The sequence below is a fragment of the Leopardus geoffroyi genome, chromosome A1, assembly GCF_018350155.1.
Source record: "Leopardus geoffroyi isolate Oge1 chromosome A1, O.geoffroyi_Oge1_pat1.0, whole genome shotgun sequence".
In the NCBI taxonomy this organism is placed as follows: Eukaryota; Metazoa; Chordata; class Mammalia; order Carnivora; family Felidae; genus Leopardus; species Leopardus geoffroyi.
In genome coordinates, this window is record NC_059326.1 from 14117362 (window position 1) to 14144604 (window position 27243).

At 34.8% G+C, this 27243-nt stretch overlaps 1 protein-coding gene across 11 annotated transcripts in view; it reads left to right on the top strand.

Moving 5' to 3' along the window:
• The window catches only part of NBEA (neurobeachin), a 689522-nt gene that overhangs the window by 263044 nt on the left and 399235 nt on the right, over positions 1-27243 (top strand). For 10 of the 11 annotated variants that reach the window (XM_045473789.1, XM_045473805.1, XM_045473824.1 and 7 more), the window contains 3 exons: positions 2775-2929; positions 5171-5297; positions 26861-26988. In XM_045473789.1, coding sequence (XP_045329745.1) covers positions 2775-2929; positions 5171-5297; positions 26861-26988 — 410 coding nt within the window. The remainder of the gene's footprint in view (positions 1-2774; positions 2930-5170; positions 5298-26860; positions 26989-27243) is intronic. The other variant, XM_045473814.1, reaches the window with a different exon arrangement.

Sequence of the window (27243 nt, forward strand, 5' to 3'; positions counted from 1 at the left end):
ATATATGAAATATGTATGTGTGTGTGTGTATAAAACATTCCTTCAGATTTTTAAAAATTGGTGTAATTTTTTTATACCTTTTCACTATTATTTTCTAGTTTTTCAGCCTTCCCTCACATGACTTATTTTCTAGATCTGCTGTCATCCTAACTATTCTCTTATGGACATGATGCTTTTTATCATTATTCTTGAAATATGATACCTAAAACAGCACCTAGGGTTTTGTTTATGAGGTCTGACAATCACAAAGCATATGCTTCTTTCATATTGCCTACTGTTGCTGATGCAGACCCAGACTGCATCAGCACTTTGTGGAGCCATAGCAATACTAACGATAGCTAAAATGTATTGATCACTTATGATATTTCAGGCAAAGTGCTAAATATTTTATATGTATTATATTCTTTTATCTTTTTTAACAATATTATGAAGTACAAACAATCATGAGTCTCATTTTAAAGGTGAGGAGAATGGAGCATAGAGAGATTTACTTGCCTAATACCACACGGCTAGTAATTGTTGGAGGTAGAATTCTAACTCAGGTCTGTAGGTCATTAAAAATGGGTTTTTAGTCACTCACTGTGCTACTATATTTATATGTTGCACTAGCAGACTTTACTGTGAATGAATGGAGGCTTTTATAGTTTTCAGTTTTTTTGTAGTTTGGCATTAATGTTGTTTGCATTTTTTTACAAGCCATCACTACAGGTTGTTGAGATTAATTTTTTTTCCTTTATTCATATAACTAATTTTTCTCAATATATTTTGAATAGTCTCAGCACTTGACAAGATGCCTATAGTAGTCTGTTGTAGAGTTTTTGCCCAAAGTTGGTAATGACCTATGAAGTGAGAATTTTTGGTAATAGCTTTCCTATGATCTACAGATCTCACAACACTATAAACCAGCCTGTGTTTCTTATTTTATCCCCAGGGATTTTAATGAGTTGTAGAAAAAATGTATTATAGTTACTAATGACTTTTTTCAAATCAAGAATTGATTTGGATAGCCAGTGAAATAGTGCATCTCAACATTAGTTTAGGAGTTTAGAGAAGAGTTTTGATGATAAACCCAAAATACTAGTTTGTTTGTTTGTTTGTTTTCTGTTCATAGATGAGTATAACTTGATACCTTATATGATGTAGGCAGAGAATTATTTCACTTTACCCAATGGTAATAGTTACTAACATCTATAAGACATCTTATACTTGAAAAACCCTTTTAAATATATTCTAATTTAATTTCCCCAGTTATAGGTAAATGGCATTCATCTTGCCATTTTTGCAATAAGAAACTGAAATTTAAAATCACACAACTTGAGAGTGATTTAGATCTCAAGACTTAGTCTTTTCACTCCACATCCTGTATTCTTTCCATAATGTTAAACTGCTTCTCAGTGTTGTAAATGAAGGCATTAGATGAGGAATGGCCAGTGAAGGAGTTGAAAACATAAAGTGTGCCTTTGGTAATTAAATACGATATAATTGAGAGTTCAAGGTTGAGTCTAATGAATTAGACTCCACCGATAAAAAGATAAGAAGAAAAAAATCCAGAAAGAGATAATGAAGAAATTTTTGACACAGTAAAATTATTTAAGATTATAATACTTTTCGTCACAAAAATGTTTTAAGTACTCCTAAAACTGATAGCAATAATTCTTATAAATTTAGGGTTTTGACATTGAAGAAATCCTTAAAGACATCAACATAAGTGTTTCTATGAAAAAAAAGTTATTAAGGAAATTTGAGCCATTGATATAATTTCTTTTAAGTAGAGATTTTTAATGGGAAAATTAAAAAAAAATAAATGTATATAGGTACATTAAAAAGAACTGGTTTAGATTGAAGAATTTTGTACTGTCAATCACTAGCTATCAAAGCATTACATCTGAGCTGACAACATCTTATACATCCACTTTCTAGATGAAAAGTTCAATGATGGTTGAGTAACCCTGGTAAGTATTTTTTCTATGAAACCTCAGTGGTATAAACTTTGAGAAGAATGAAGTTTCACTACTTGGAAATAAAGATATTTATTTTGCTAGATAGTTTATCTTTTTAAATGACTGTTATTTATTATTTAAGGTTAACACAATGTCAAGTTCAGAAATTTTTTTGTGAAATTCATCTAAATATGCTAAAAAAAACATGGGAAACTCCTGTGTTCAAAATGTCAATGCCTAAAAGATCTTTAACTGAGTGTCTTATGTATCATCTTAGTTCCTTTTCATTATAACAACTGTGAAAAACAACTAAGTTTTTTTCAGAAAAATAAAGTATAATTTTACTATGCCGTTAGATGTTACTCAGTATTCCTTGGTTCATTTTTAGGTTTACTATGAAGAAGCTTGAGAATTTGGCTTTCAGAATGTTTTTTTATGTTTTTATGACAACTTTACACATGGAGAATATAGTACAGATAAGAAGGATATTTTATGCATATTTTCCAAAAAAAACCCCTGCGTATGCAAAATATCCTAACTTGAGCACACATTTTTCCAGTTTTTCCAGATTCATGATTATAGCCAATGCCATCTTAAGAAAGGTTTGCAAACTCCAGATTCTACATAAATATTTGCCAAATGAATTAAAGTCAACACACTTCACAGTATATCCTAATGTTCATAACCTTTTCACCATTGAAATTGGGCTCAGAAGTTAAAGAAAAAGAAAGAAAAGACAATTGAATGGTGACTATATATATAATCTGCCACAGCAAGTTTGGATTTCATCTTAAGCGTTGTGTTTGTTATTTTCCATCACTTCTTTCTTTGCAGGAGTGTCGTGGTGCCTGTTAAGAAACCACCTCCCGGTAGTTTGGCTGTAACCACTGTGGGAGCCACTGCTGCTGGAAGTGGGCTGACAACAGGCAGTACCTCCAATATATTTGCTGCTACTGGAGCTACACCAAAAAGTATGATTAATACAACAGGTATTGTCCTTATATATTTTTGTGATACCTCATCTTTTTCTTTCTGTTTTCTAGATCTTCATTTTTCTGCTTATTTGATCTTAAAAAATTAAAATACCCTGATCATTTAAGATAATCATAGTCTTTAAGAAGGTTCTACTTTTTGTTACTACCTTTCAGAATTTGTACTTCTAAGACATATTTTTCAGTGGTCATTTTAGAGGGCACTGTTGGTTTTTGTTTTGAGTCTTCTCAAAACACAGTGCTATTTACTTTCAAAGTTAAATCAGATTGGTCAAAGGTATTTGGGGAGCAAAACCAAAAGATGATTTGAATACTGAAGTTTGATATGTAAAAATTAGTAAATGTATCAAGAAGATCACTAAATATGTTAGTAACAGAAAATAAATTTAGTGACGTTTACTGGTTGAATCCTAATGTATATTTTTTGCTAAATTCTCTAAGGAAAGGCAGAGCTCCCTGAAGAACCTTGATGATATGCAAGAGCCTCAACTTGATGGGGAAAAAATGCATGTGAATAAGAAACATTATTTGACATTGAGTTAATTTATATTCTTAGAATACAGTTGTATCCAATTCATTGTCCAACATTTTCCTAATGATTCTAGGAACAGAAAATTCCAAATCACTACAAATTTTAAAAGCCTGCCTAAAATAACCTTTTTTTTTTGTAAATTTCCATAAATGTTCCTGTTGATTATTAGCTAAATAAATCCTTACCCAAATCTTTGTGATTCCATTTTAGGTATTTATACAACGCAAGATGATCCCTGACTTTTCTTCCCTGACTATAGTAGCCTTCTCTTCTCCAAACTGTATAGCTTTGAACTTTTCCATCTATTATCATTACTTAGATTCTTCCCATTTTTATTAATTTCATAGCTCTTCTATGTGCTTTCTGTATCTATCTTGTTTATCATACCACCTGAGTCTGACATATCATGAACAGCACATTTATGGGGTTGTAGTAAGTAGAATGTACTCTATCAAGCATATTTATATTAGCAAATAAACATTATTAGTGGCATTGTATTACAGAACTTAACATCTTTGATTTATCTATATTTTAAGTAAATATATATATAAAGTATAAAGTTTCTCTATACATTTTATAATCTTATTCTTTATACTCATTCTGCTTTCTAGAAATATGAAGAAACATATTTTTCTTTTACCAAAATATACATCAAAAAAAGGGTTGAAATTTTTTAAATATGCCAGTGTGGTAGAAAGAAGTCTACATTTGGTGTCTATTGAATAGGTCCTTATTTTTAAGAGATAGGTTAAAGGAAAATTAAATTACTTATTTTTAATCTTTGTGTGAAACAAGTTATGGTATTTTATTATAATGTCTATTTTGTGAATTAATAGATGTTGGAAATGATGGCAAAAAAAGTTTAGTGATAGCATAAAGTGTATAATATTACAATGGAAAATAAAATGTAAGTAATTAAACATTCTCCTCGGAAATATATATAGACAGACAACGCACACACATCCACATTTTGTATGCCAGCACCTGAACTGGGCCCACTGTACAGTTTAGATTTTGGCAAATAGATGCTATACAAAGGTTGTAGCAGAAATCCCGGTAAGCAATTCAGCTTTATGGGATTAGTGTGAGATAAGATAATATTTAGGAACACTAGATGTCCCTCAACTCCACAGCTCTTTAATGTACTTACATGGTGTATTATAGAAAAGTCTGTTCCAAAGTGGCATCTTCATATCGTTGAGGAGAACCCATTATTTTAAAATCAGGTACAATTATGTTCATTATAGCCCTTCTGAAAGCAATCATTGTAACAAAGTAAGCATTTGATGCTGCAGTGCCACAAATTTATGCTCAATTTATTGTAAACTGTATCTTAGTAAACACTAAACATTTATAATATAGAAATAAAAACATAAATTTTTTGCATCTGAATTTGAATTGTTTTATCAGCCTCATTTTATCTAAAATTATTTTCATTTGTTGGTGTCTTTTATTTATACCCCATTTGTAATATGTAGTTCTGTTAGATTAGTATACGTAAATAAACTGGATTTTAATGCAACAGCTAATGTTTATACTTATCATAAGTTATTAGTGTACTAATGGCCAAATGGTTTTTTATTTATTGAATTCTGTTTTGACATTCAGATGAGTAACTCTTCAAAATCAGATAGTAATGATATAATGAAAATGGTTTTGTTAAATAAATTTATGTTTAAGACTAAAAATTATTATTTTGGGAACAGGTGCCGTGGATTCAGGGTCCTCCTCCTCTTCCTCCTCTTCTAGTTTTGTAAATGGTGCTACCAGCAAAAACCTTCCAGCTGTACAAACTGTCGCTCCAATGCCAGAAGATTCGGCCGAAAACATGAGGTATACATAACTATTTGTTTATACTCATCTTACAACTCCACCCCTAAACATAGTGAAACAATACACAGTGAATACAAAGGTAGAGTTAAGAATTCTTGAAAATGGTTAGTTATGAATTTTGTGACTACGTTTCATAATTGTATTGTTTTGTTATTTTTGGCTAGTTACACATTGTATCAAAACTACTTACTACATTTCAGAGCCTAAATAGGGATCCTGAGTGACTTTCAGACATTGACTTGGCTGAATTTATAATCCATTGTCGTATAACATGCTACTATTTTCAGTAATGTAAAAACATGCACAAATGGTGACATGATAAAGTTGTGCATCTTTGCCGTGGCAATGAGAAGTTTAAAATACAGACTTTCAAAATAACTCTGCAAAGTTACATGTAATATAAAATATATGTAATTGGAACTTGAATAAACATTTTCCAATTACATGTACAGTATTATACATTACATAGATATTGTTCATTTCATAAACAAATGAACAAACATTACCTTTTTTATCACGATTAATAGATAAAAATTATTTATAGTAGCATGTCACGAAAACTCCTACAAGAGACTAGTCTGCACTCTTAGAGTTAAATTGCACACACACAGGTATGTGTGTGTATTGACATTTCAAACTCAAGTATGACACAAATACAGAGTGTACAAGCTCAGTGAAACAATGAAGACACTCAGGTTACCATCTCCCAAGTGAAGCAGTGTAATGTTCCGGGTACCCAGAAGCCCCACCTTGTGCTCATTCCCAGTCACGAATCTTGCTCCTCTTCAGATTCATAACCCTGACTTTTAATACCAGCTTAGCTTTGTCTTTCATGAGTTTTATGAAAATGGAATTGTAATGCATATACTCTCTTGTCTGTAGAGTCTTTTGTTCTGCATCATATTTGTGAGATTCATCCATGTCGCATGTGGCAATAGTTTGTTTATTTTTATTCCATCTTTATTCCCTTGTGGGTGGATACTATAATTTATTAATCAATTTTACTGATGATGGGCATTGGGATTTTCTAGGTTTAGGCTATGACAAATAATGCTGCTTTATACACAATAATACTCTTCGGTGTACCACACGTTTGCATGCACATCTGCTGGGTAAATAATGTGGAGTAGAGTAGTGGAGTAGTACCGGTTTTGTCAGATAATGCCAGATGGTTTTCCAAAGTGGATATGAAAGTTGACTACCTCAGCAGCGTATCAGCGTTCCTGTTTCTTCCTATCTTTAACGATACTTAGTATTGTCACTCTTACATTTTAACCATTTTGGTGGAAGTATCTCCCTGTATTTATAGTTTGCATTTTCCTGTGATTCATGGGGTTAAGCAACTTCTTACGTATTTATTGGTCTTTTGGTTTTACTGGTTTGTGGTTTGCCTATTGAAATCTCTTACCCATTTTTAAAAATTGAGTTGTTTTTCTTCTTGTTATTAATTTGTAAGGCCCTGTGCCTTTGAAGATTATATGTCATTTGTATATATATCTTCTTTCTGTGACTTTTCTATTCATTTATACGAGCTGTTTTCCTCCACAGAAGCTGTAATTTTACTAAAACTCAATCTGTCAACAAGTGCTTTTTCTGTTGTAGATGAAATCTTTGCCTACATTTCCCCCACCTTATCTTTTGGCTGCTTTATTATTTTTCATATTTAGATGTATAGTCCATCCAGAATTGAGTTCTGTGTATTTAATAAGGTGGGAGTGATATGGATGTCAGGATGACCCAGCATCATTTATTGGAAAACCTCCTCTTTCTTCCCATTGCTCTTCTGTTTCATCAAAAAACAAGTGCCCCTTTATGCTGGGTTCCAGTTTGCCACTCAGTTCTTTGTCTGTGTATTCTTGTGCCATTCTGTCATAGTTAGCTTTAGGTTTAATAAAGATCTTTATCTGGTTGAGTAAGATCTTCTCATCTTGTCCTTTTCTTTTTGAAGGAAGTCTGAGGTATTCTTGATACTTAGAGTTTCTATTTAAATTTTAGAATCGATTTGTCAGTATCCGTATTTTAAAAAACTTGCTGGTGGGGCGCCTGGGTGGCTCAGTCGGTTAAGCATCCGACTTCAGCTCAGGTCACGATCTCACGGTCCGTGAGTTTGAGCCCCGCGTCAGGCTCTGGGCTGATGGCTCAGAGCCTGGAGCCTGTTTCCGATTCTGTGTCTCCCTCTCTCTCTGCCCCTCCCCCGTTCATGCTCTGTCTCTCTCTGTCCCCCCCCAAAAATAAATAAACGTTGAAAAAAAAATTGTAAAAACTTGCTGGAGTTTTGGCTAGGAATAGAATTCATAGATCTATTGCAACTATATCGATCTCTATTGCATCTACAGATCTCCTTCAATAATGAAATTTTCAGACTATGAGCATCATATATTCCATTTCTTTTTAATTTTTCTAGTAACAGTATTTACTTTTCTATGTAGAAGGCTTACATATTTCCTATTTGATTTATTCTTAGCATTTTAATATTTTGTATTTGTATTTTTTTCTCTAATTTCCAAATCAATGTTATTGAGACCATTTGTGTATGTTGTTTCAACTTTAAACAAAACCTCATTCAAGTGTACCTTTTACTGAGTTTTGATTGGTTTAGGTACCCATATACCCATTGCAATCAAGAGATAAAATATATCCATCACCCCAGAAAGTTCCCTTGTGTTCCATATGTAATTCACTCCATCTTTGCCTCAGGCAACTGTTTATGTGCTTTTTAATATTGTAACTTAAATTTGTCTTTTCTAGGGCTTCACATAGTTGGAATCATGCCTTTTTGTGTCTGTCTTCCTTCACTCAACTTTTGAGATTCTGAGACTCATCCATGTCTTTTTGTTTATTTCTGTGGGCATTTAATAGTCAGTGGACCTTTGAGTACAAGTCTTGTATTAGACATAACGTTCTCAGGTAGACAACTAAAATTGCTGGTTGTGTAGTAAGTATATGCTTACCCTTCTAAGAAACTGCTATTTGCAAAGTGGTTGTATCATGTTACATTCCTGTCAACAATGTATAAAAGTACCCTTTGTTCTATATTGTTGTTGACACTGGTATGGTTAATCTTTTAAATTTTATACTTTATAATGACCGGGTAAGCATATCTCATTAGGTTTTATTTTCGATTTTCTTAATGATTAATGATAGGAAGGTGTTTTGTTTGTTTTTGTTTTTTCCTGTGCTTATGGGCCATTGAAGTCTTTTGCTTTTTTAAAAAAAATTCCTTTTTGGGATATAAGAGTTCTTTATATATTCTGAATATATGTCCCTCTGTCAGATATATGCATTGCAAAATTTTTATGTTCCATTTTATATTTTTATTTTGTTAAAACTAGTAAGAACAGGAACTTTCTAATTTTAATACAGTCCATTGTTTCAAAAAGTCTCTTCTATTCTGGTTTGTACTTTTGTGTCTTAAGAAATCTTTACCTTCCTGAAAGTCATGAAGACGTTCTTACAATTTCTTCTAAAAGTTTTGTAGTTTTTAGCTTTTGTGATTAGGTCTGTGATGATCCATTTTCACTTAATTTTTGTGTGTATGTTGAGATAAAAGTTGAGGTTTGTTTTTATCCATTTTTATAAATCACTGTTTCAGCACCATTGAATTACTTTGGTACACTGGTTTAAAATCATTTGCCCACCTATGCCTGAATCTGTTTCTGGCCTCTGTACTGTTCCATAATCTGTATGGCTGTTCTTCTGCCAATACCCTCCTGTCTTCATTTACTGGAGCTTTATAGTAAATCTTGAAAGCAGGTGGTACAAGTTTTCTAGCTCTGTTCCTCTCACATTTGCTTTGACTGTTCTAGGTTATTTGCATTTTCACATAAATGTTAGAATTTGTTTGCCAGTTTCTAACAAAACAAAACAAAGCAAAACAAAACAAAACAAAACAAAACCTGCTGTAGTGTTAAGTAGGATTGTGTTGAATCTTTAAGTAAATTTAAGGAGAAATGATGACTTAATATTATTGAGTCTTCCAGTCTATGAACATTGTCTGTATCCATTCATTGAGATCTTTAATTTCTCTCAGCACCTAACTGTAGTTTTCAATCTAAAGACCTTATGTTTACTTTTTTACTTTAGATTTCCAATTTTGAGTTAGAAGCCAAGTAAAAAAGTAAATACTGTATGTTTTCATTTATACCGTATGCAAATAAATTTATCTTAACACAGTAAATTGATGATTGCCTGTGTCACTTATACCTTAGTAGAGCTGAAAAAAGAGAAATATTTTAATTGTGTGTTGATAGTGTATAAAAAGACAATTTATTTTTGCATATTTGACCTTGTATCCTGCAGCTCTGCTTAATTCACGTAATTTTAATAGACTTTGGTAGATGGTTTAGAACTTTTGTCAGCTCAATAATTCTATCTGTAGTTTCCTTATTATTTTCTGTGTGTATGATAGTGTTATTTGTAGCTTTAGTGATATTTATCCTTAAATGTGTAAGAATTCACCTGTGGAGCCATCTCTAAATGGAATTTTCTTTATGGGAAAGTTTTAAATTACAAATTAAGTTTCTCTAATGGGCAAGTGATTATTTAGATTTTTTGGTTTTGGGGGGGGGGTTTGGCATCAGTTTTGGTCATTTGTGACTTCTAGGAATTTAGCCATTTTATCTAAGTTGTTTGATTTAGTGCCATAATGTTTTATTTTTTGTTATTTTAAAATATTTATAGGATCTCTAATGGTGCTCTTTCATTCCAGATTTTGTTAATTTATGGCTTTTCTCACTGTATCATTACTAGAATAGCTATTGATTGTTCAGTGTTACGATTTTTCTCAGAGATTAGCTATTAGCTTCATTAGTTTTTTTTCTGTTTTCCATTACACTGAATTCTGGTCTTATTAATTCCTTTTCATATATTAGTAGTTTACAAGCTATGACCCATGAACTAAATTTGCCTGCCACCAGTTTCTATTAAAAATAAACTTTTATTGGTATATAGTCCTATCATTTGTCTGTATATTGCCGTGATTGCTTTCACATTATAGTGGCAGCGTTAAGTTGCTGTAATAGAGAAAGTATTGCCTAAATGCCAAAAATATTTACTCTCTCACCTTTTAGAGAAAACATTTGCTGACCCTTGCTTAGATCTTTGATTTTAGATATCTCATTTTTTCTAATATGAGCTTTTAAAGTCACAACTTTTCCTCTAAGGACTGTTTTAGCTTTATTATATAAATTTTCATTATAATGTTTTAATTTTCATTCAATATTTTTTCTGTGTTTACCTACAATTTAGTCTTTGACTCATAGGTGTCCAGAGGTGCATTTTGACATTGACCTTTTCTTGCTTAAACATAACGCTCTGTGGGGCGCCTGGGTGGCGCAGTCGGTTAAGCGTCCGACTTCAGCCAGGTCACGATCTCGCGGTCCGTGAGTTCGAGCCCCGCGTCGGGCTCTGGGCTGATGGCTCAGAGCCTGGAGCCTGTTTCCGATTCTGTGTCTCCCTCTCTCTCTGCCCCTCCCCCGTTCATGCTCTGTCTCTCTCTGTCCCAAAAATAAATAAACATTGAAAAAAAAAAAAACAAACATAACGCTCTGAGATCCATCCGAGTTGTTGCATGGTTTTTTTGTTTGTTTGTTTGTTTCTAATTTTTATTTAAATTCTAGTTAGTTAACATATAGTGTAATATTGGTTTCAGGAGTAGAATTTAGTGATTCATCACTTACATATAATACCCTGTGCTCAAAACAAGTGCTCTCCTTAATATCCTTCACCAATTTAGCCCATTCGCCATCCACGTCCCCTCCAGCAACCCTCAGTTTGTTCTCTGTATTTAAGAGTCTTATTGTTTACCTCCTTCTCTTTTTTCCCTTCCCCTGTGTTCATTTGTTTTGTTTCTTAAATTTCACATATGAGTGAGCACGCATGGTATTTGTCTTTTTCTGACTGACTTATTTCACTTAGCATAATATAGTCTAGCTCCATCCATGTTGTTGTTAATGGCAAAATTGCATTCTTTTTGATAGCAGTGATATTCCATTGTATCTGTATACCACCTCATCTTTATCCATTCATCACTCAATGGACATTTGGGCTCTTTCCATAATTTGGCTATTGTTGATAATGCTGCTGTGAACATCAGGGTGCATGTGTCCTTTGAATCAGTATTTTTGTATTCTTTGGGTAGATATCTAGTAGTGCAATTGCCAGGTCATAGTGTAGTTCTATTTTTAACTTTTTGGGGAGTCCCCATAGTGTTTTCCACAGTGGATGCACCAATTTGCATTCCTACCAGCAGTGTTGCACATTTTAATAGTTTTCTTCCATTTGTATTTCTTTTTTTTTCTTTTTTTTTCATTTGTATTTCTTAGTAGTATTCCATGGTATGCATATATGACAGTTCATTCAACTATTCACCCACTAAAGTGCATTTAGTTTTTTTCTAGCTTTTGGCTTTTATGAAAAAAGATGTAGTGAACATTTGTTTTTACGTAAGCATGTGTTTTCATTTCTCTGGGATAAGTGACCAAGAGTGAAGTTACTGAGCTTTATGGTAAATACCTGATTAGTTTTGTTAAAAGAAACTTCTACCAGCAATGTACACATAGTCCAGTTTCTCTTCATTTTTACCAGATTTTGGTATTGTCTTTTTTTTTTTAAGATCATTCTGCCTGGTAGGTATGTAGTGATATCTCATTGTGGTCTCAATTTGTCACTTTCCTAATGGATGATTCTGAACATCTTTTTGTGTGCTTATTTGCCATCAGTATTAAAATGTCAGTTCATATTTTTTTGCCCATTTCATAATTGGATTGCTTTCTTGATTTTAAGCCTTGAGAGTTCATTATATTTTCTAAGTACCAGTCCTTTTTCAGAAACGTAGTTGGCAGTTATTTTATTCCAGACAGTGGCTTCTTTTAAAAAACTTAAAAACATTGTTTTTGTTTTTGTTTTTGTTTTTTTATTTCAGACAGAGAGCACAAGTGGGAGAAAGGGGCAGAGGGAGAAAAACTTAAGTAGGCTCCACACTCCACATAGAGCCCAATGCAGGCCTCGATCCCACAACCCTGGGACCTCAGCCAAAATCAAGAGTCAGATGCTCAAGCAGCTGAGCCACCAGACACTCCTGGACTGTGGCTTCTTATTTTATCCTTTTAATAGCATCTTTGGCAGAGGAAAACTGCATTTTTATTGTAGTCTAACTTACCATGTTGTCATGTCTAAGAACTCTTCATCCCTCTGAGTCCTAAAAATTTTTTTCTTACATGTTTTCCATTAAATTCTATGACTTCATAAACAGTTTTACTTTTAAGTCTGTGACTCATCTTCAGCTAATTTTTGTATAAGGTATGAGGTTTATATTGAGGTTTGTATTTTTGTCCATGATTGTTCAGCACGATTTATTCAAAATCTTTCTTTATTCCAAATCTTTATTCTTTGTCATGAGGCATGCTTTTAGGGTATTTTAAAGAGAGTCTAGAGGGGCCTTTATTCTTGGGCTAATTTTGTCACACTTAGAAAGTGTGCTGGGATTTCTCCTGAGTGCTCAGTGTATTTAATGAGGACTCTCCATTCTGGCCGGAAGGAACACAGACACTTCTCAGCCCTGTATGAGCTGTTAGGAAATGTTTGTGTTATAGCTCCTTCATAATTGTTCTTTCCTCTGAATTTGATCTATTCTAACCTTCGGAGCTTTCCAGTGTCACACATATAGATTGTTATTCAGCCGAAGACTCAGATTATTGAAACTGTTTCTCTTTATAATTCTTTCCTCTTGGATGGAAGTCCTCCAAATTCTATCCACCTTGGCCTTCCTGAACTACAGTTTTAGTCTTGTCAACCCAGAATGCTTGCTGGATTCTATAATTGCCCTAATAGGGGAAATACCTCCCTGCAGGAAACCTGAATGATGGTAGGAATCATTTCATTTTGTTTTCTTTCCTCAAGGTTTATGGTCTTGTGCTACCTGTGTTCTCTGAAAATATTGTTCTCTGTATTTTGTACAATGTTCTAGTTAATAGTGTGGGAGGTAACTCTATACCATCTTATTGCTCTGAGGTGAAAAATGGAATTTGATATTTTTACACTGTAAATTATATCTTTTATAAAGTGCATTTTTAAATTGTTTGCTGGCATATATAATCCATTGTGGTATATTGAACTAATATCCTGAAACATTTAGCTACTTATTAGTCCTAATTATTTATCTCTACTTCTTTTGTTTTAATAAAATCTTTTTAATGTTTATATTTGAGAGAGGTAGATAGAGACAAAGCATGAGCTGGAGAGGGACAGAGAGAGAGGGAGACACAGAATCTGAAGCAGGCTCAGGCTCTGAGCTGTCAGCACAGAGCCTGATGCCGGGTTCAAACTCACAAGCTGTGAGATCATGACCTGAGCTGAAGTCGGACGCTCACCCGACTGAGCCACCCAGGTGCCCCCATCTTTAGTTCTTTCTAAATGAATATATATGTACGTAGTCTTTTCATCTTAGAATATTGGCAATTGTATCCCCTGTTACAATCCTTAAATCTTTTTGTTTCTTTTCCTTGTCTTCTAGTACCACCTACTACCTCCATTGCAATTTTCTATAAAAGTAGTTAGAAAAGCATCGTTTTCTTCATCTCAGATGGAAAGCTTTGAACATCATTAATTATGATGCTCCTGTCTATTTACTATAGATACTTTTGTCACATGTAAGACATCTCTTATGTTTGTAATTAGCCAAGAATTGCTGTCACTTACCTGTATTGAATTTTATTGTAATTAAAAAAAAATTTTGCATTCTCCTTTTTCTGCTAATGTAGTCTATTAGATTGATTTATTTTTTAAATATTAAACAAACCTTGAATTCCCAGAAAAAAATCAACTTTTTCTTTGATATGTAAAACCATTTTTCTCTTTTGAAGAGTTTGTGTAAGATTATTATTTTTTTCTAAAATATTTGGCATACTTCACAAGCAAAGACATCTGATTCTGGTCTATCTCCTTTTCTTAATTTTTTTTTTAATGTTTATTTATTTTTGAGACAGAGACAGAATGCAAGTGGGTTAGGGGCAGAGAGAGAGGGAGACACAGAATCCGAAGCAGGCTCCAGGCTCCGAGCCGTCAACACAGAGCCCGATGCAGGGCTCGAACCCACAGAGTTGTGAGATCATGACCCGAGTGGAAGTCAGACGCTCAACCAACTGAGCCACCCAGGTGCCCCGGGTCTATCTCCTTTTTAGGGAATGTTTTTAAATTAAAATTTCAATTCAATAGCTACAGCTCTTCCCAGATTTTCTATTTTGTCTTGTGTCAGTTTTGGAAGGTTCTGTTGGCATAAAGTAGTTCATACTATTCTATAGTTTTTTTTTGTTAACATTCCTGTCATCTGTAAGAAAGTCCTTCTAACAATTCCTGATATTCATTATTTGAGTCTGCTTTCTTTTTGGCTGCTTTCCTTCCTTCCTTTCTAGTCTTGGTAGTGATTAATCAACTTTATTCATATTGTTGAAGAATCATTCACTAGAGAGAAGTAACAAGAAACTGTGAGGTTGAGGGTTATACGTTATTATTACTAGTTTTCCTTAGTGCAGAGGTTCATAGACACCAACTTGCAACAGAGTTACTTGGAAGGCTTGTTAAAACATGTACTGCTGAGTCCCACCCCAGAGTTCTGATTCAATGGATTTCTGGAGTGTGAGAAGTCCCCTGGCAAGCTGGAGATTCAGAAAAGCCAATTTATATATTTCCAGTCCAAGTCTAAAGGCTTGAGAACCAGAAAAACTGATGTTATAAGTTCCAGTCTGAAAGCTGGCAGGCTCAAAACCCAAGAGGAGCCAATGTTTTTGTCTGAGTCCAAAGGCTGGAAAAGACCAGCGTTCCTGCTCCAACTGTCAGGCAGGAGGAGCTCTCTCTTAGTCAGCTTTTTGTTCTATTCATGCCTTCAGCTGAATGGATGAGGCCTATCCACATTAGGAAGGTCTATCTGCTTTAGTCAATCTTCCCAATTCAAAGTATTAATCTCATCCAGAAACACCCTTACAGACACACCAGAAAAATATTTGACCAAATATCTGCATACCCTATGATCCAGTTAAGTTGATACATGAAATTAACCATTACACTAGATGATCTTGATCCTGCCGGTCCTGAGAACACACTCTGAGAAACAGTGTTTTAAGTAGTCATCCTCCAGATTGCAACATTAATTCTTAGTTTATCTAAGTCGTCTTCCAGGACAATGCATAGATCTTAGTATAGTTTAACTTCATTTACCCCCAATTTTGCAAATACACTTGTACACCTGTACACATGTTTGTGTGGATGTAAAATTTTAAACCCCATAACAGAGCATAATTACTATTTTGTTAGTCAACCTCTATTTAGATTTACCCACATGGTTATCATTTTTTGTTGCTCATCATTACTTTCTGAAAGTCTGATTTCCATCTGGTATCATTTTCCTTCATCTTGAAGAACACCTTTTAGTATTTCATTTCATGTAGGCCTGCCACTTATGAATTCTCTCAGTTCTTATTTGACTAAAACCCTTTCAAATTTACCTAAATTTTTTTAATGACAAATTTGAGCCAGTATAAATTTTAGGTTGGAGTTGTTTTCTTTTAATGCGTTGAAAATATTCATGGGGCGCCTGGGTGGCGCAGTCGGTTAAGCGTCCGACTTCAGCCAGGTCACGATCTCACGGTCCGTGAGTTCGAGCCCCGCGTCAGGCTCTGGGCTGATGGCTCTGAGCCTGGAGCCTGTTTCCGATTCTGTGTCTCCCTCTCTCTCTCTGACCCTCCCCCGTTCATGCTCTGTCTCTCTCTGTCCCAAAAATAAAATAAAAAAAAACGTTGAAGAAAATATTCTTCAACTGTTTTTGGGTTTTGTTCTTTCTATGCTTTCTTTACTTTTTTGCCTTAAAAAAAACGCAGAAAACTTTTAGTCTTGCTGCTATTTCTATGCTCTTATCCTGTCTTCCCCACCATTGCTACCTGCTTTTAAGATCGTCTCTATCTTTGGTGTTTACCATTTGAACTGTGATATACTCAGGCTCTGTGGTTTTTCTTGGTGTTTATCTAGCTTGGGCTTGCAAGAGCTTCTCAAGTCTCAAATTTGTTGACTTTCATCAGCAGCTGGAAGATTCTTAGCCATTACCACCTCAAATTTTGCTTCTTACTCATTCTTTTCTTAGGACTTGAATTATACATATATCAGATATTTTCTTTATTTGTTATCTATTTCTGTATATTCTTTCTCATTCTCTAATTCTGAGTATATTTTTTAACCTTAGTCCACTTTACTAATTCTCTCTGTAGTTGTTTCTAATCTTCTAGATTCTGAAATTAGTAAGTACTAGAATTTCCATTTGATTTTTTTCATAGTTTTTCTCTTCCAATTGTCTATCTTGTCTATAATTTGCATGAATATATGAGACATAGGTATTTCAAGTCTTGGTTTCATTATTGGGCTTTTGGACTATATGTATGATTTTGTGTTTCTGTTAGTATTGGATAATACATTTTTTTCTAATGCCATTTGTTTTAATTCTAGTGTGAAGAACCTGGTATATGAGAGATTATAAAGGTACAAAATGGTGGATTTTTCCAGAAAAAAATTACATTTGTTTCTGGTAGGCACTATCAATTCTAGATAACATAATATAGTCAAGGTTATAGGGCTTGGTCTTTTTTCTGGTTTACCACTACTCTAGGGTGTAATTCTATAGGGTTCCAACTTGAATCATAAGGATTTTTCCAAGTTCTCCCTGCCTTTGGTGGGTCCTAAACTTCAGTTTTTCTCCATAAATTTGTTAGAAGTTTGTTCAACTGCTGAGTCATTAAACTGCTTCTTCTAAACCATGTCCATATGAAAAAGGGGCCCAAATGCCAAAATCACCTCTTTTAGGATTTCTTCTTTTTAAGAATCATCATCAAATATTTGGCCCCTGCCTTAATGTTCCATTACCCTTAAAGAGGTATTTTTTCTTTTGGTTCAGTTTCTGTCTAGTTGTTTAGCTGTTCTCAGCAGGAAGATCAGCCAATTAGTAACAGTGAAAATCCAAATTATTTTTATATAGCTGGTTTGTTTATTACCATATATTAAATTGAGTATAAGCATTGAAATAGCTTAGTTTTATTTTTTAATCACTACTTTAAACTAGATTATGCCATATCCATTTATTTTGTCCCTTAATTACATCATGGGCAAATTTGATTTTCTTATAATCTTCAAGCTATACAAAAGATTAGTCAAATATAATGTAAATTCTAATATCTAATAAAAATCTCTTCAGCTCTTTCTTTGGCTCTTTTTATATTAGGGTCTTAATGGCATTTCTCTTTCCTGTCTTTTCTTTAAACTTATCTATATTTTTACTCTTAAAGTAGGGTTTTCATAATGTGTCATTGGACCCAGCTTTTTTTTTTTTTATTATCAATTTGACAATTGACAATATATTTTACATTTAGTGTTATTACCGATATGGTTGCATTTATATCTATCAACTTGCTACTTGTTTTCTAAAAACTATTATTTCCCATCTTTTTTTACTTTTTTTATCCCTCTATTTCTGCTTTCTCTTGGATTAATAGGGCATTTTTTGTATCATTCTTTTTTCTCTCCAATATTGGCTTATTGTTTATTCAGCTTTAAAATATTTTCGGAGCTGCCCAAGGCTTACAATAAAAATCCTTAAATTATTGCAGTCTTTATTTATTTTTTTATTCTTTTAATGTTTATTTGAGAGACAGAGCAAGCGGGGAAGGAGCAGAGAGAGAGAGAGAGAGAGAGAAAGAGAGAGAGAATCCCAAGTAGGCTCTGCCCTGTCAGCTCAAAGCTCGACACAGGGCTCGATTTCATGACCATGAGATCATGATGTGAGCTGATATCTAGAACCAGGTGCTTAACTGACTGAGCCACCAGGCACCCCTAAATTTTTATAGTCTTTAATAGTTTTATACTCTTTCATGTGTTGTGTAAGATTCTTATAATGGTTTACTTTTACTTTACTTTTAATTACTCTGTCATCCTTTATGGTTTACTTCTAATGGTTTACTTTTAATTACTCTGTCATCCTTTATGTTAATGTTGTCATATTTTACCTTTATATGTCTTTTTAAGAAACAATGCATCACTACTCTTTTTGCTGTGTAAAGTGCATTATCTTTAGCGCAATTAAAAATAAATGAGTTTAATATTTACTCTTATTTATCATTTCTAGCCTTCTTAGTATGTTTGTAGAAACATAAGTTTACATCAGGTATTATATTTCTTATTCTTGAAGAACCTCCTTTAAAAGTTCTTCTGGGGCACCTGGGTGGCGCAGTCGGTTAAGCGTCCGACTTCAGCCAGGTCACGATCTCGCGGTCCGTAAGTTCGAGCCCCGCGTCGGGCTCTGGGCTGATTGCTCAGAGCCTGGAGCCTGTTTCTGATTCTGTGTCTCCCTCTCTCTCTGCCCCTCCCCCGTTCATGCTGTGTCTCTCTCTGTCCCAAAAATAAATAAACGTTGAAAAAAAAAATTAAAAAAAAAAAAAAAGTTCTTGTACTGCAGGGGTGTCTGGGTGGCTCAGTCGGTTAAGCATCCGACTTTGGCTCAGGTCATGATCTCCCTGTCTGAGTTTAAGCCCCGCGTCGGGTTCTGTGCAGACAGCTCAGAGCCTGGAGCCTGCTTCTGATTCTGTCTCTCTCTATCTGTCCTACCCTGCACGCATTCTGTCTCTGCCTCTCTCACAAAAATAAATAAACATTAAAAAAAAAAAGTTCTTGCACTCCAAGGCATATACATGGATCTCTCAGTTTTTGTTTCTTTGGAAAAATTCTTCTCTGTCTTCAGTTTTGAAAGATATTTTTGTTTGTTTGTTTGTTTGTTTTGGCCAGAAATAGAATTGTGGCCAACATTTTTTTGAAGTGGATTTGAAATAGATTTCACGCCACTGTCTTCTGGCCTGCCTCTTCCTTGTGAGGTCATTCATTCCTTTTTCCTCTTTGCGTGATGAGTCTTTATTCTCTGAAAGCCTTCTTTAAATTTCTGTCTACTTTTAGGTTTCAGTATTTTATTATGACAAATATAAGTTATTAATTAATTTTTATTGTGCTTGCTTCCTGGGATTCTTTTTTTTTTTAAGGTTTATTTATTTTTGAGAGAGACAGAGACACAGCTTGAGTGGGGGGAGGGGCAGAGAGAGAGGGAGACACAGAATCGGAAGCAGGCTCCAGGTTCTGAGCTGTCAGCACAGAGCCTGATGCGGGGCTCGAACCCACGGACAGTGAGATCATGACCTGAGCTGAAGTCGGACGCCCAACTGACTGAGCCACCCAGGCACCCCTTTCCTGGGCTTCTTGCATCCATGGTTTGAGGAACTTAATCATTTTGGGAAAATTATTATTCATTATCTCTTAACATATTTCTTCTGCCCGATTTTCTCTCTCTCCCTGTATTAGTTTTTTATTGCTACCATAATCATTTGCCACAAATTTAGCAGCTTAAAACAATACTCATTTATTATGACACAGTTCTGGAGATTAAAAGTCCAACACAGGTCACATTGAAAACCCTGCTATTTGCAGGGCTGCTTGCTTGTTGGAGGCTTTGGAAGTAAACCAGGTTCATTCAGGTTGTTGGCAGAATTCAGCGCCGGGCCACTGTAGGACAACAGCCCTGTTTATTTGCCAGTTGTCAGTCAGGGCTGTCCTTAGCTCCTAGAGAGTCCTTTTTCTAGTCCTTGCATATGTCCCCTTCATTCAGAACCAGTGACAGTGTATCACATTCTTCTCACACTTGGGACCTCTCTGGCTTCACCTTCTGACATGTCTTCTACGTCTTTCTCTTCTACTACAACTCCCTGATGCCACCAAGAGGGTTTTCTGCTTTTTTAGGGCTCCTGTGGTTACATTAGGCCCACCTACATAATCCAGGATAATGTCCCTATCTCAGTGTGTAAAGCGTGAATTTCATTTTAGAGTCCCTATTGCTATGTAACATAACTGACTCACAAATTCCAGGGATTATGGTTTAGGCACCTTTGGGCAGCCATTATTTGGCATACCACATTTTTCTTCTGAAATTTTAATGACATTTATATAGACTATTTGATACTCTTCCACAGCTCTTGAATGCACTTGCATTCAAAGAATATATGTATTCTTCTTTCATTTTATAGATAGATAGATAGATAGATAGATAGATATCCTCCTTTTATTTCAATATGCCTTTTTTAATTGGCCTTTCATCAAATTTGCTAATTCTTTCCTTAACTTTATTGAATCTGTTGATAAGCCCATTGAACGCATTATCTTTTTTCTCTATTTTTGTATTTCCATCATTGTGTCTTTTTTACAGTTTCTTTCTTTGCTAAAATTCCCTGTTTATGCACATTGACTTATCTTTTCAAGTACTAATTAACTCCCAACATGTTAAACATAGTTATTTTAAATCCTCCGATAGTTCCAACACCTGGTTTCTCTGTGATTCTGATCCTATCCTTTTGTGATTCTGACTTTGTCGGTTTTTCTTCTTTGTATGTCTTATACTTCTTGGTTGAAAACTGGACATTATCTAAAGATTAGTCATAACTGACATCGTATTTATCCTGGAAAAGGGCTTGCCTCTTATGCTAGGCCTCTCCTATTGTAGCTTAAATTATTCTACCCAGGAGTTGAGCTAGGTTTGTGTTTTCTTGTTTTAAATACTCTCACTGCAACTCATGCCTTAAATTTCACTACATTTACCTTGTCTTTACGTAGAGGCTGACTTGTCAGAATGTTTTACTCAGTGTTCCTATTGAAGGCTTTCTTTCGATCCTATATTTCCTATATTTCAAAGAGGTTCCCTCCACAACAGTCGTCTGCTGTATCTGTACAGGGTACTTGCAAGCCTGGTTTGTGGTGGGCATGGGTTGTTTCCTGTTGTTCTGCTCCAGACTGGGTTTTAGGCAAGTGCTGCCCCGGGTCTTGTATGTGGGACTTGCTACTGATCCTGCCCATTTGCAAGTGGTTGGAGAATCTCTAAATATCAGGACTTCCTGCTCTCCCTCAGAAAAGTTTTTTTTTTTTTTTTTTTTTTTTTCTGTTCCCTTTCTCTAGCTGCAAAAGGCTCTCTCTGGTACCCTGAACGTGACCGGTCTTGCCGCCCTGTTCTAAGACAGATAAGGCTTTTGTTCCGCAGAGGTTATAGAGAAGAAGGTCCAGGCTGGGCTATGTGTCTTTTCTACAACAGTCACCGCTTCCCTTGCTTAGCCTGCAGCGGTGAAAGGACTTTCTCAGTCTTCCATGCTGCCCCCGGTCTCTCTCATGAGTAATGGTGAGGTTTGTGGACAAGAGCCTGCAAATTACCGCAGGCTCCCCTTGTGCTTGCAGCTCTGAAGATTTCATTCTCTCACATTAGCTCACACTTGGACTCGATCAACTTATTAAAAGTGTTAGCTGATTTCCTCTTACCAGTCTATGGAGTACCCAGTGTTTCTTCTTCCTGGGCTCTGCCCTGAGGAAGCAAGTGCTTCATCCCTCCCTTGTCTTCTTAAGGGTCTGGTCTTTCTTCAGATTTCAAGGCTAATTGGTTGTCCTGTGATCTCAGCAATCTGCTAGATCCTAAAAGTGCTATAATTCTATATATTTTCTGGCTTTTTCTTGTGATCAGTGTGGGAGTGACCATTTCCAGCTTTCTGCATCTTAAGTGGAAGTTTTCTATTTTTTTTTAATTTGAATTTCTAACTCATGATATTTCAAATTGTATTTTCAAAAAATATTATGTGAGCCAAGTACTATACTAACAGCACCCATTAACAGACTACAGTCACAGGAAAGATATTCTCAGAGCACTGTATACAGGCGGTTTACTGAAGAATGTTCTTCACATCACCTATAAGTGGGAAGGGAGAACTGGTCTGAGGAAAAGTGAGGCGATTGGAAGGGAGGACCTACGTCATTCTGTGGGAAAGCACTAAAACCAGGAGTGCCTGGCTGCCCCAGTCAGAAGCGTATACGACTCTTGTGTTAAAAATATTATTTACTAGGAAAAGTTTTATTATTTCATTTTTATATCACCTATTTAAAAGACAATTAGCCTTACTCTTTATAGCACTAGGTCTGTTGTGTGGTCTCAGTTAAATGACATATTTTCTGAACTTTATAGTTAAATTTTATATTTTATTAGACTAGTTCCCTAGAAAGGAGGAGTATTTCCATTTCAGTTTGTTTTTTTTTCTTTTTGTCTAAGACACATGCAATTAACAATTTCCAAACATGCACTGTAAAAAAGCTTTTATACCTATCTAAAGACATCCCAGCATTACATTTCTTAAAACTTGAAAAAAATGCATGTTTGGAATTCAATTTACCTTATAAAAGAGTGAAATACTTCCTTGCAGTAGAATTCTATTGAGATTCAATTTCTTAATCTTCTGTAATTTCATCTTCTTTCTTAATCTGTACTCATGCACTTGAAAATGTGTATGATTCTGTTTAAAAAGAATAAGGAGAAAATGTCAGTTTTTTAATTTAGAAGTCCATGTGGAGATAAAGTAGGCAAGAATTTTTTCAGCTTCACGTGTTCATTAGTTGCTATAAACCTAGACAGTTATAGCAGAAAAAACTGTTTACCAGTAGGTCACAAGGTTACAGAACCTAAGATTCAGGACACATTTACTCTTCACTTGTCTAGTATGTTAAATTATATTTCACATTAGAAACTTAGTGAAAACTAAACAAAATATTTAAAGTCAATGTTTGTCGATTCCCAGTCATAGTATGTAGCTGATTAAGAATTTAACTTTACAACTTATGGTTTTGCCTCATTAATACTCTCCTAATCTTTCCTTTTTATCTAAGTTTACTTAACCAAATCACTTCACTTACCTATGCCTATATTTCCTAATTTACATAGGAGCATTTGAATACTGAAATCTGTTGTGGAATTTCACTAGTGTAATAATTTCTTTTATATATGAGTTGTATCTTTTATTGTACATTACTTAAAGTTACATAATTACTTTCACTCTAGATTTTATTATTATATACATAACTTTTTATGATGTAAGAAGTGAGGAAATTTAAGAATTTTAATGTACCAAGTTAAATTATCAAGTACTTATTATATTTATGACATGCTAAAAGGACCTAGGAGGATACAAAAGTTAAAACTAAAAGTAAGAATTATAACTTTATGAAGTGACACAAACATAAAGGAGTTTATTAAAATAAAACTCACAGGGCACCTGGGTGGCTCAGTAAGTTAAGCATCCACCTCTTAGTTTCAGCTCAGGTAATGATCTCATGGTTCATGAACTCGACCCCCGCATCAGGCTCTGCAATAACAGTGCAGAGCCTGCTTGGATTCTTTCTCTCTGCAGCCCCCATCCCTGCATCTCTCTCATTCTCAAAATAAACAAACAAACAAAGAAACAAACACTCACAACATAAGCAGTGTCCTAAATGAAAGTAGAATTATTATTATTTTCTAGAATTCTAAACTTTATCTGAAGTTTACTTTCCTTTAAAAGACATTGTGAGGAAGCTGTAACTCTTAATGACAACAATAACAAAACCCTGTCCATTTTCTTCACTGTAAAAAAATGAGGATGAAACATTTCCACTTAGCATAGCTTGTTGTTTGATAGAGCTATCTGGCAGTATTATTTAATGATGATTTTATGTACTTAAAACATTTGGTCTCTTGCTGGGTAAAATGTTACTTTGTCCCTCATTAGAAAATTAAAATTATGGTTACAGGATGATATGTAAGAGCATCATTTAATATTCTATTGAGTTTTATAAGAAATTAGTTGCTTATTAAAATCCTATTTTGTGGGGGTTGCAGAGGGGAGGTGCCTGGGTGGCTCAGTCAGTTAAGCTTCCAACTTCAGCTCAAGTCATGACCTCACGGCTCGTGGGTTCGAGCCCTGCTTCATGCTCTATGCTGACATCTCAGAGCCTGGAGCCTGCTTCGGATTCTGTGTCTCCCTCTCTCTCTGCCCCTTCGCCCTTGTGCTCTGTCTCTGCCTCTCAGAAATGAATAAATGCTTAAAAACACTTTTTAAAAAATCCTATTGTAGGGATTCACTCACTGAGAAATGTCTGTTTTTATCCATTACCCTTAAGATAATTAGTACATATGTATACACACTCATGTAAATATTTGCTTAGATTAATTGAAGTTTCTATTTGATCTGTAACTTAATCACTTAGAACACTATTGTTGCAATTCTGATGCTTCTAAATCATACATAAACCCATAAATTAAGGGAAAAAGTCATAAACTAAGGAAAAAATACACCTGGATTTAATTACACAATAGTATATTATGATAATATAACTGATGTGGACCTTTATACATCTAAAATTTTTCTAAAGTAATTTCACTCTCATTAATCTTAAATAAAAATATTCATGCTTCACTCAGAATTCAAGTACAGAAGCAAACAACAGCATCTGGATTTTTCTCCTTTTCATAGGTTTGCTCTTCTCATTCTTACTCATCTTTCCTTAAAGGATGGGATTACTTTAGCTGGGAAGTCATAGGACATGATCCTGGAGATAAGAAGGAATGAATTAAGTAGACATGAAAAAGGAGCTCTGTCCATCTATATTCACTAAAGTCAGACATAACTTACTGTGATTATTTTATGACTTCAGGTAGCCTTCTCTTTGCTAGCTATTTTATTCTAATTTACTAGTAGTAAATCTTCTCGCTGAAACAGTTATCCTCCAAGTGTGTTTCCTGGATCAGCAGTAGCAAGCCACCTGAGAATGTGTTAGAAGTGCAAATTCTCACAGTACACCCAAACCTGCTGAATCAGAAGTTAGGGGGATGGGGTTCTAGGAGTCTGTTTAACCAGCATTACAGATGATTCTAATCTACACAATTGTGTTAAAAGAAGGTTCTAGATTCAGGAATAACGGAGTAAGGGAGAATATTGAAAATTCTTTTTATCTCCGGCAAGTCTTCACAGCTGCACCCGAGTCCCTTTCTTGCCGCGAGTTGTTCCTCCAGAATAGTCTTTGTGGAAGTGCTCACACCAGTTTTCTGAGTTTTTTGTCTAAAACTGTTCATCCAGGGGGCGCCTGGGTGGCGCAGTCGGTTAAGCGTCCGACTTCAGCCAGGTCACGATCTCGCGGTCCGTGAGTTCGAGCCCCGCGTCGGGCTCTGGGCTGATGGCTCAGAGCCTGGAGCCTGTTTCCGATTCTGTGTCTCCCTCTCTCTCTGCCCCTCCCCCGTTCATGCTCTGTCTCTCTCTGTCCCAAAAATAAATAAACGTTGAAAAAAAAAATTAAAAAAAAAAAAATAAATAAAACTGTTCATCCAAATAAGAGAAGAAAAAGTCAAATAGAAGTGCTAATGGTGAGGCTTTGAGTACACAAATGAATCAGATCATGCTATTTCCAAGTTAAGAAAGAAGGAATCCTGTCTGTTCCCTTATCCCTATTTAATCATGACACAATGCAGTTCTTTAGTTTTAAGTATTAGTAATATATGGAAAATTATTCTGTGATTAATAACCTTTTTGGCATTTATGTTTTTCCTCATACGTAGCCAAAATGTTACTTAGCTTTGTGGCTGAACTTTTATTTTGAAGCATTGTTCAATTTTTTGCCATAGATGTCTTCGATGTAGAACAGTGTGTGTTCATCTACTATTGTATTATTATAGTGATTTTGCTTTTTTAAGTCAGAGCCACATTTTGTAAGAGTAAATATAGTTTTGTTGTATTCAAAGTAGTTGTTATAAGAGCTACCGTGACTGACGTCTCACAGTGTGCCAGGTACTTTTCTGTGCACTTTACATGCCTTAGCTCATTTAATCCTCACCAGTCGTAACTACAGTCATCTTCATTTTGTAGGCAAAGGAAGTCTTAATGTCCCACGCTCCCCTAGGTCGCCTCAGAACCAGCATTCTAGTCCAAGCAGTCTTACTTCAGAGCACTTACTTCTAAGACAGATAGTTAGATGTTGTTACCAGATTATTTATTTGCTTGAGCAGAATTATTTTCTTCACCTCTGTTCTTTTTTTACATACACTACTTAAAGTATTTTTAAGAATGTCAAATAGTGTTTATATAAGGCCATATAATTTAATGAAATAATATAAATCATATTACAGGGATCAATAACTAAAAGTAAATGGGCTTATGAGGTGGAAAATGCCTACTTTAGCACAGCAATTTAGTTGTATTACAGAGGGTTCTAGTTACTGCGTTATTAGTCTAGCCTTCCAGGGAATTTTTAGGTAACTCTTGTGAACAAAGGTTAATTCTTTGTAACCAACATAATGATCCCTGTAGGGGGTGTTCAAAACAGCTCTCGTTCATAGACAGAAGGATAGTCACAGAAGACATAGAAGAACAACTTTTCTTGAAGCTCCTTAGAGCTACGAGCAGAGTCTATGGCCCTTGCGGGTTACACAATCCCAACAGCTTTTCACAGAATAGTCATTCCACGTTAGCTGAAGTCTTCAGAGTAGCCTTATGGCTGATGTGAAACCGTACAGGGTGTCCCTTCTACTGAAACTGGTACGATTCCATGGGTTAGAATTGTATTTTCGTGATTTTTCAAGATTTTAATTTAGAAGTAAACTTTATTTGACTTTTTATATTGAATTATATTTACTAGTCTTTATGTCTTAATTTCAACAGCATCACTGCAAAACTTGAAAGAGCTTTAGAAAAAGTTGCTCCTCTTCTTCGTGAAATTTTTGTAGACTTTGCCCCATTCCTATCTCGTACACTTCTTGGCAGTCATGGACAAGAGCTATTGATAGAAGGTATGATTTCTCTCTCTATTCTAATTATTTTAGTTTCCTATAATGTATCTCTTAATCATGACGTAATTTGTACTTCTGGAGGAATATTTATTGCCAAAAGAACGTAAAGACATTGCTTCCACAAATTCGAATACGATACTCCTGTGTGCTTTCTTCTTATTCATTTTTTAAGAATAACATGTTTTCACAGTCAGTGCTAATAACAGAATGGAGAACTGTGAAAAAGTGTTGGACTAGGAGACTCTGGCTCTTACA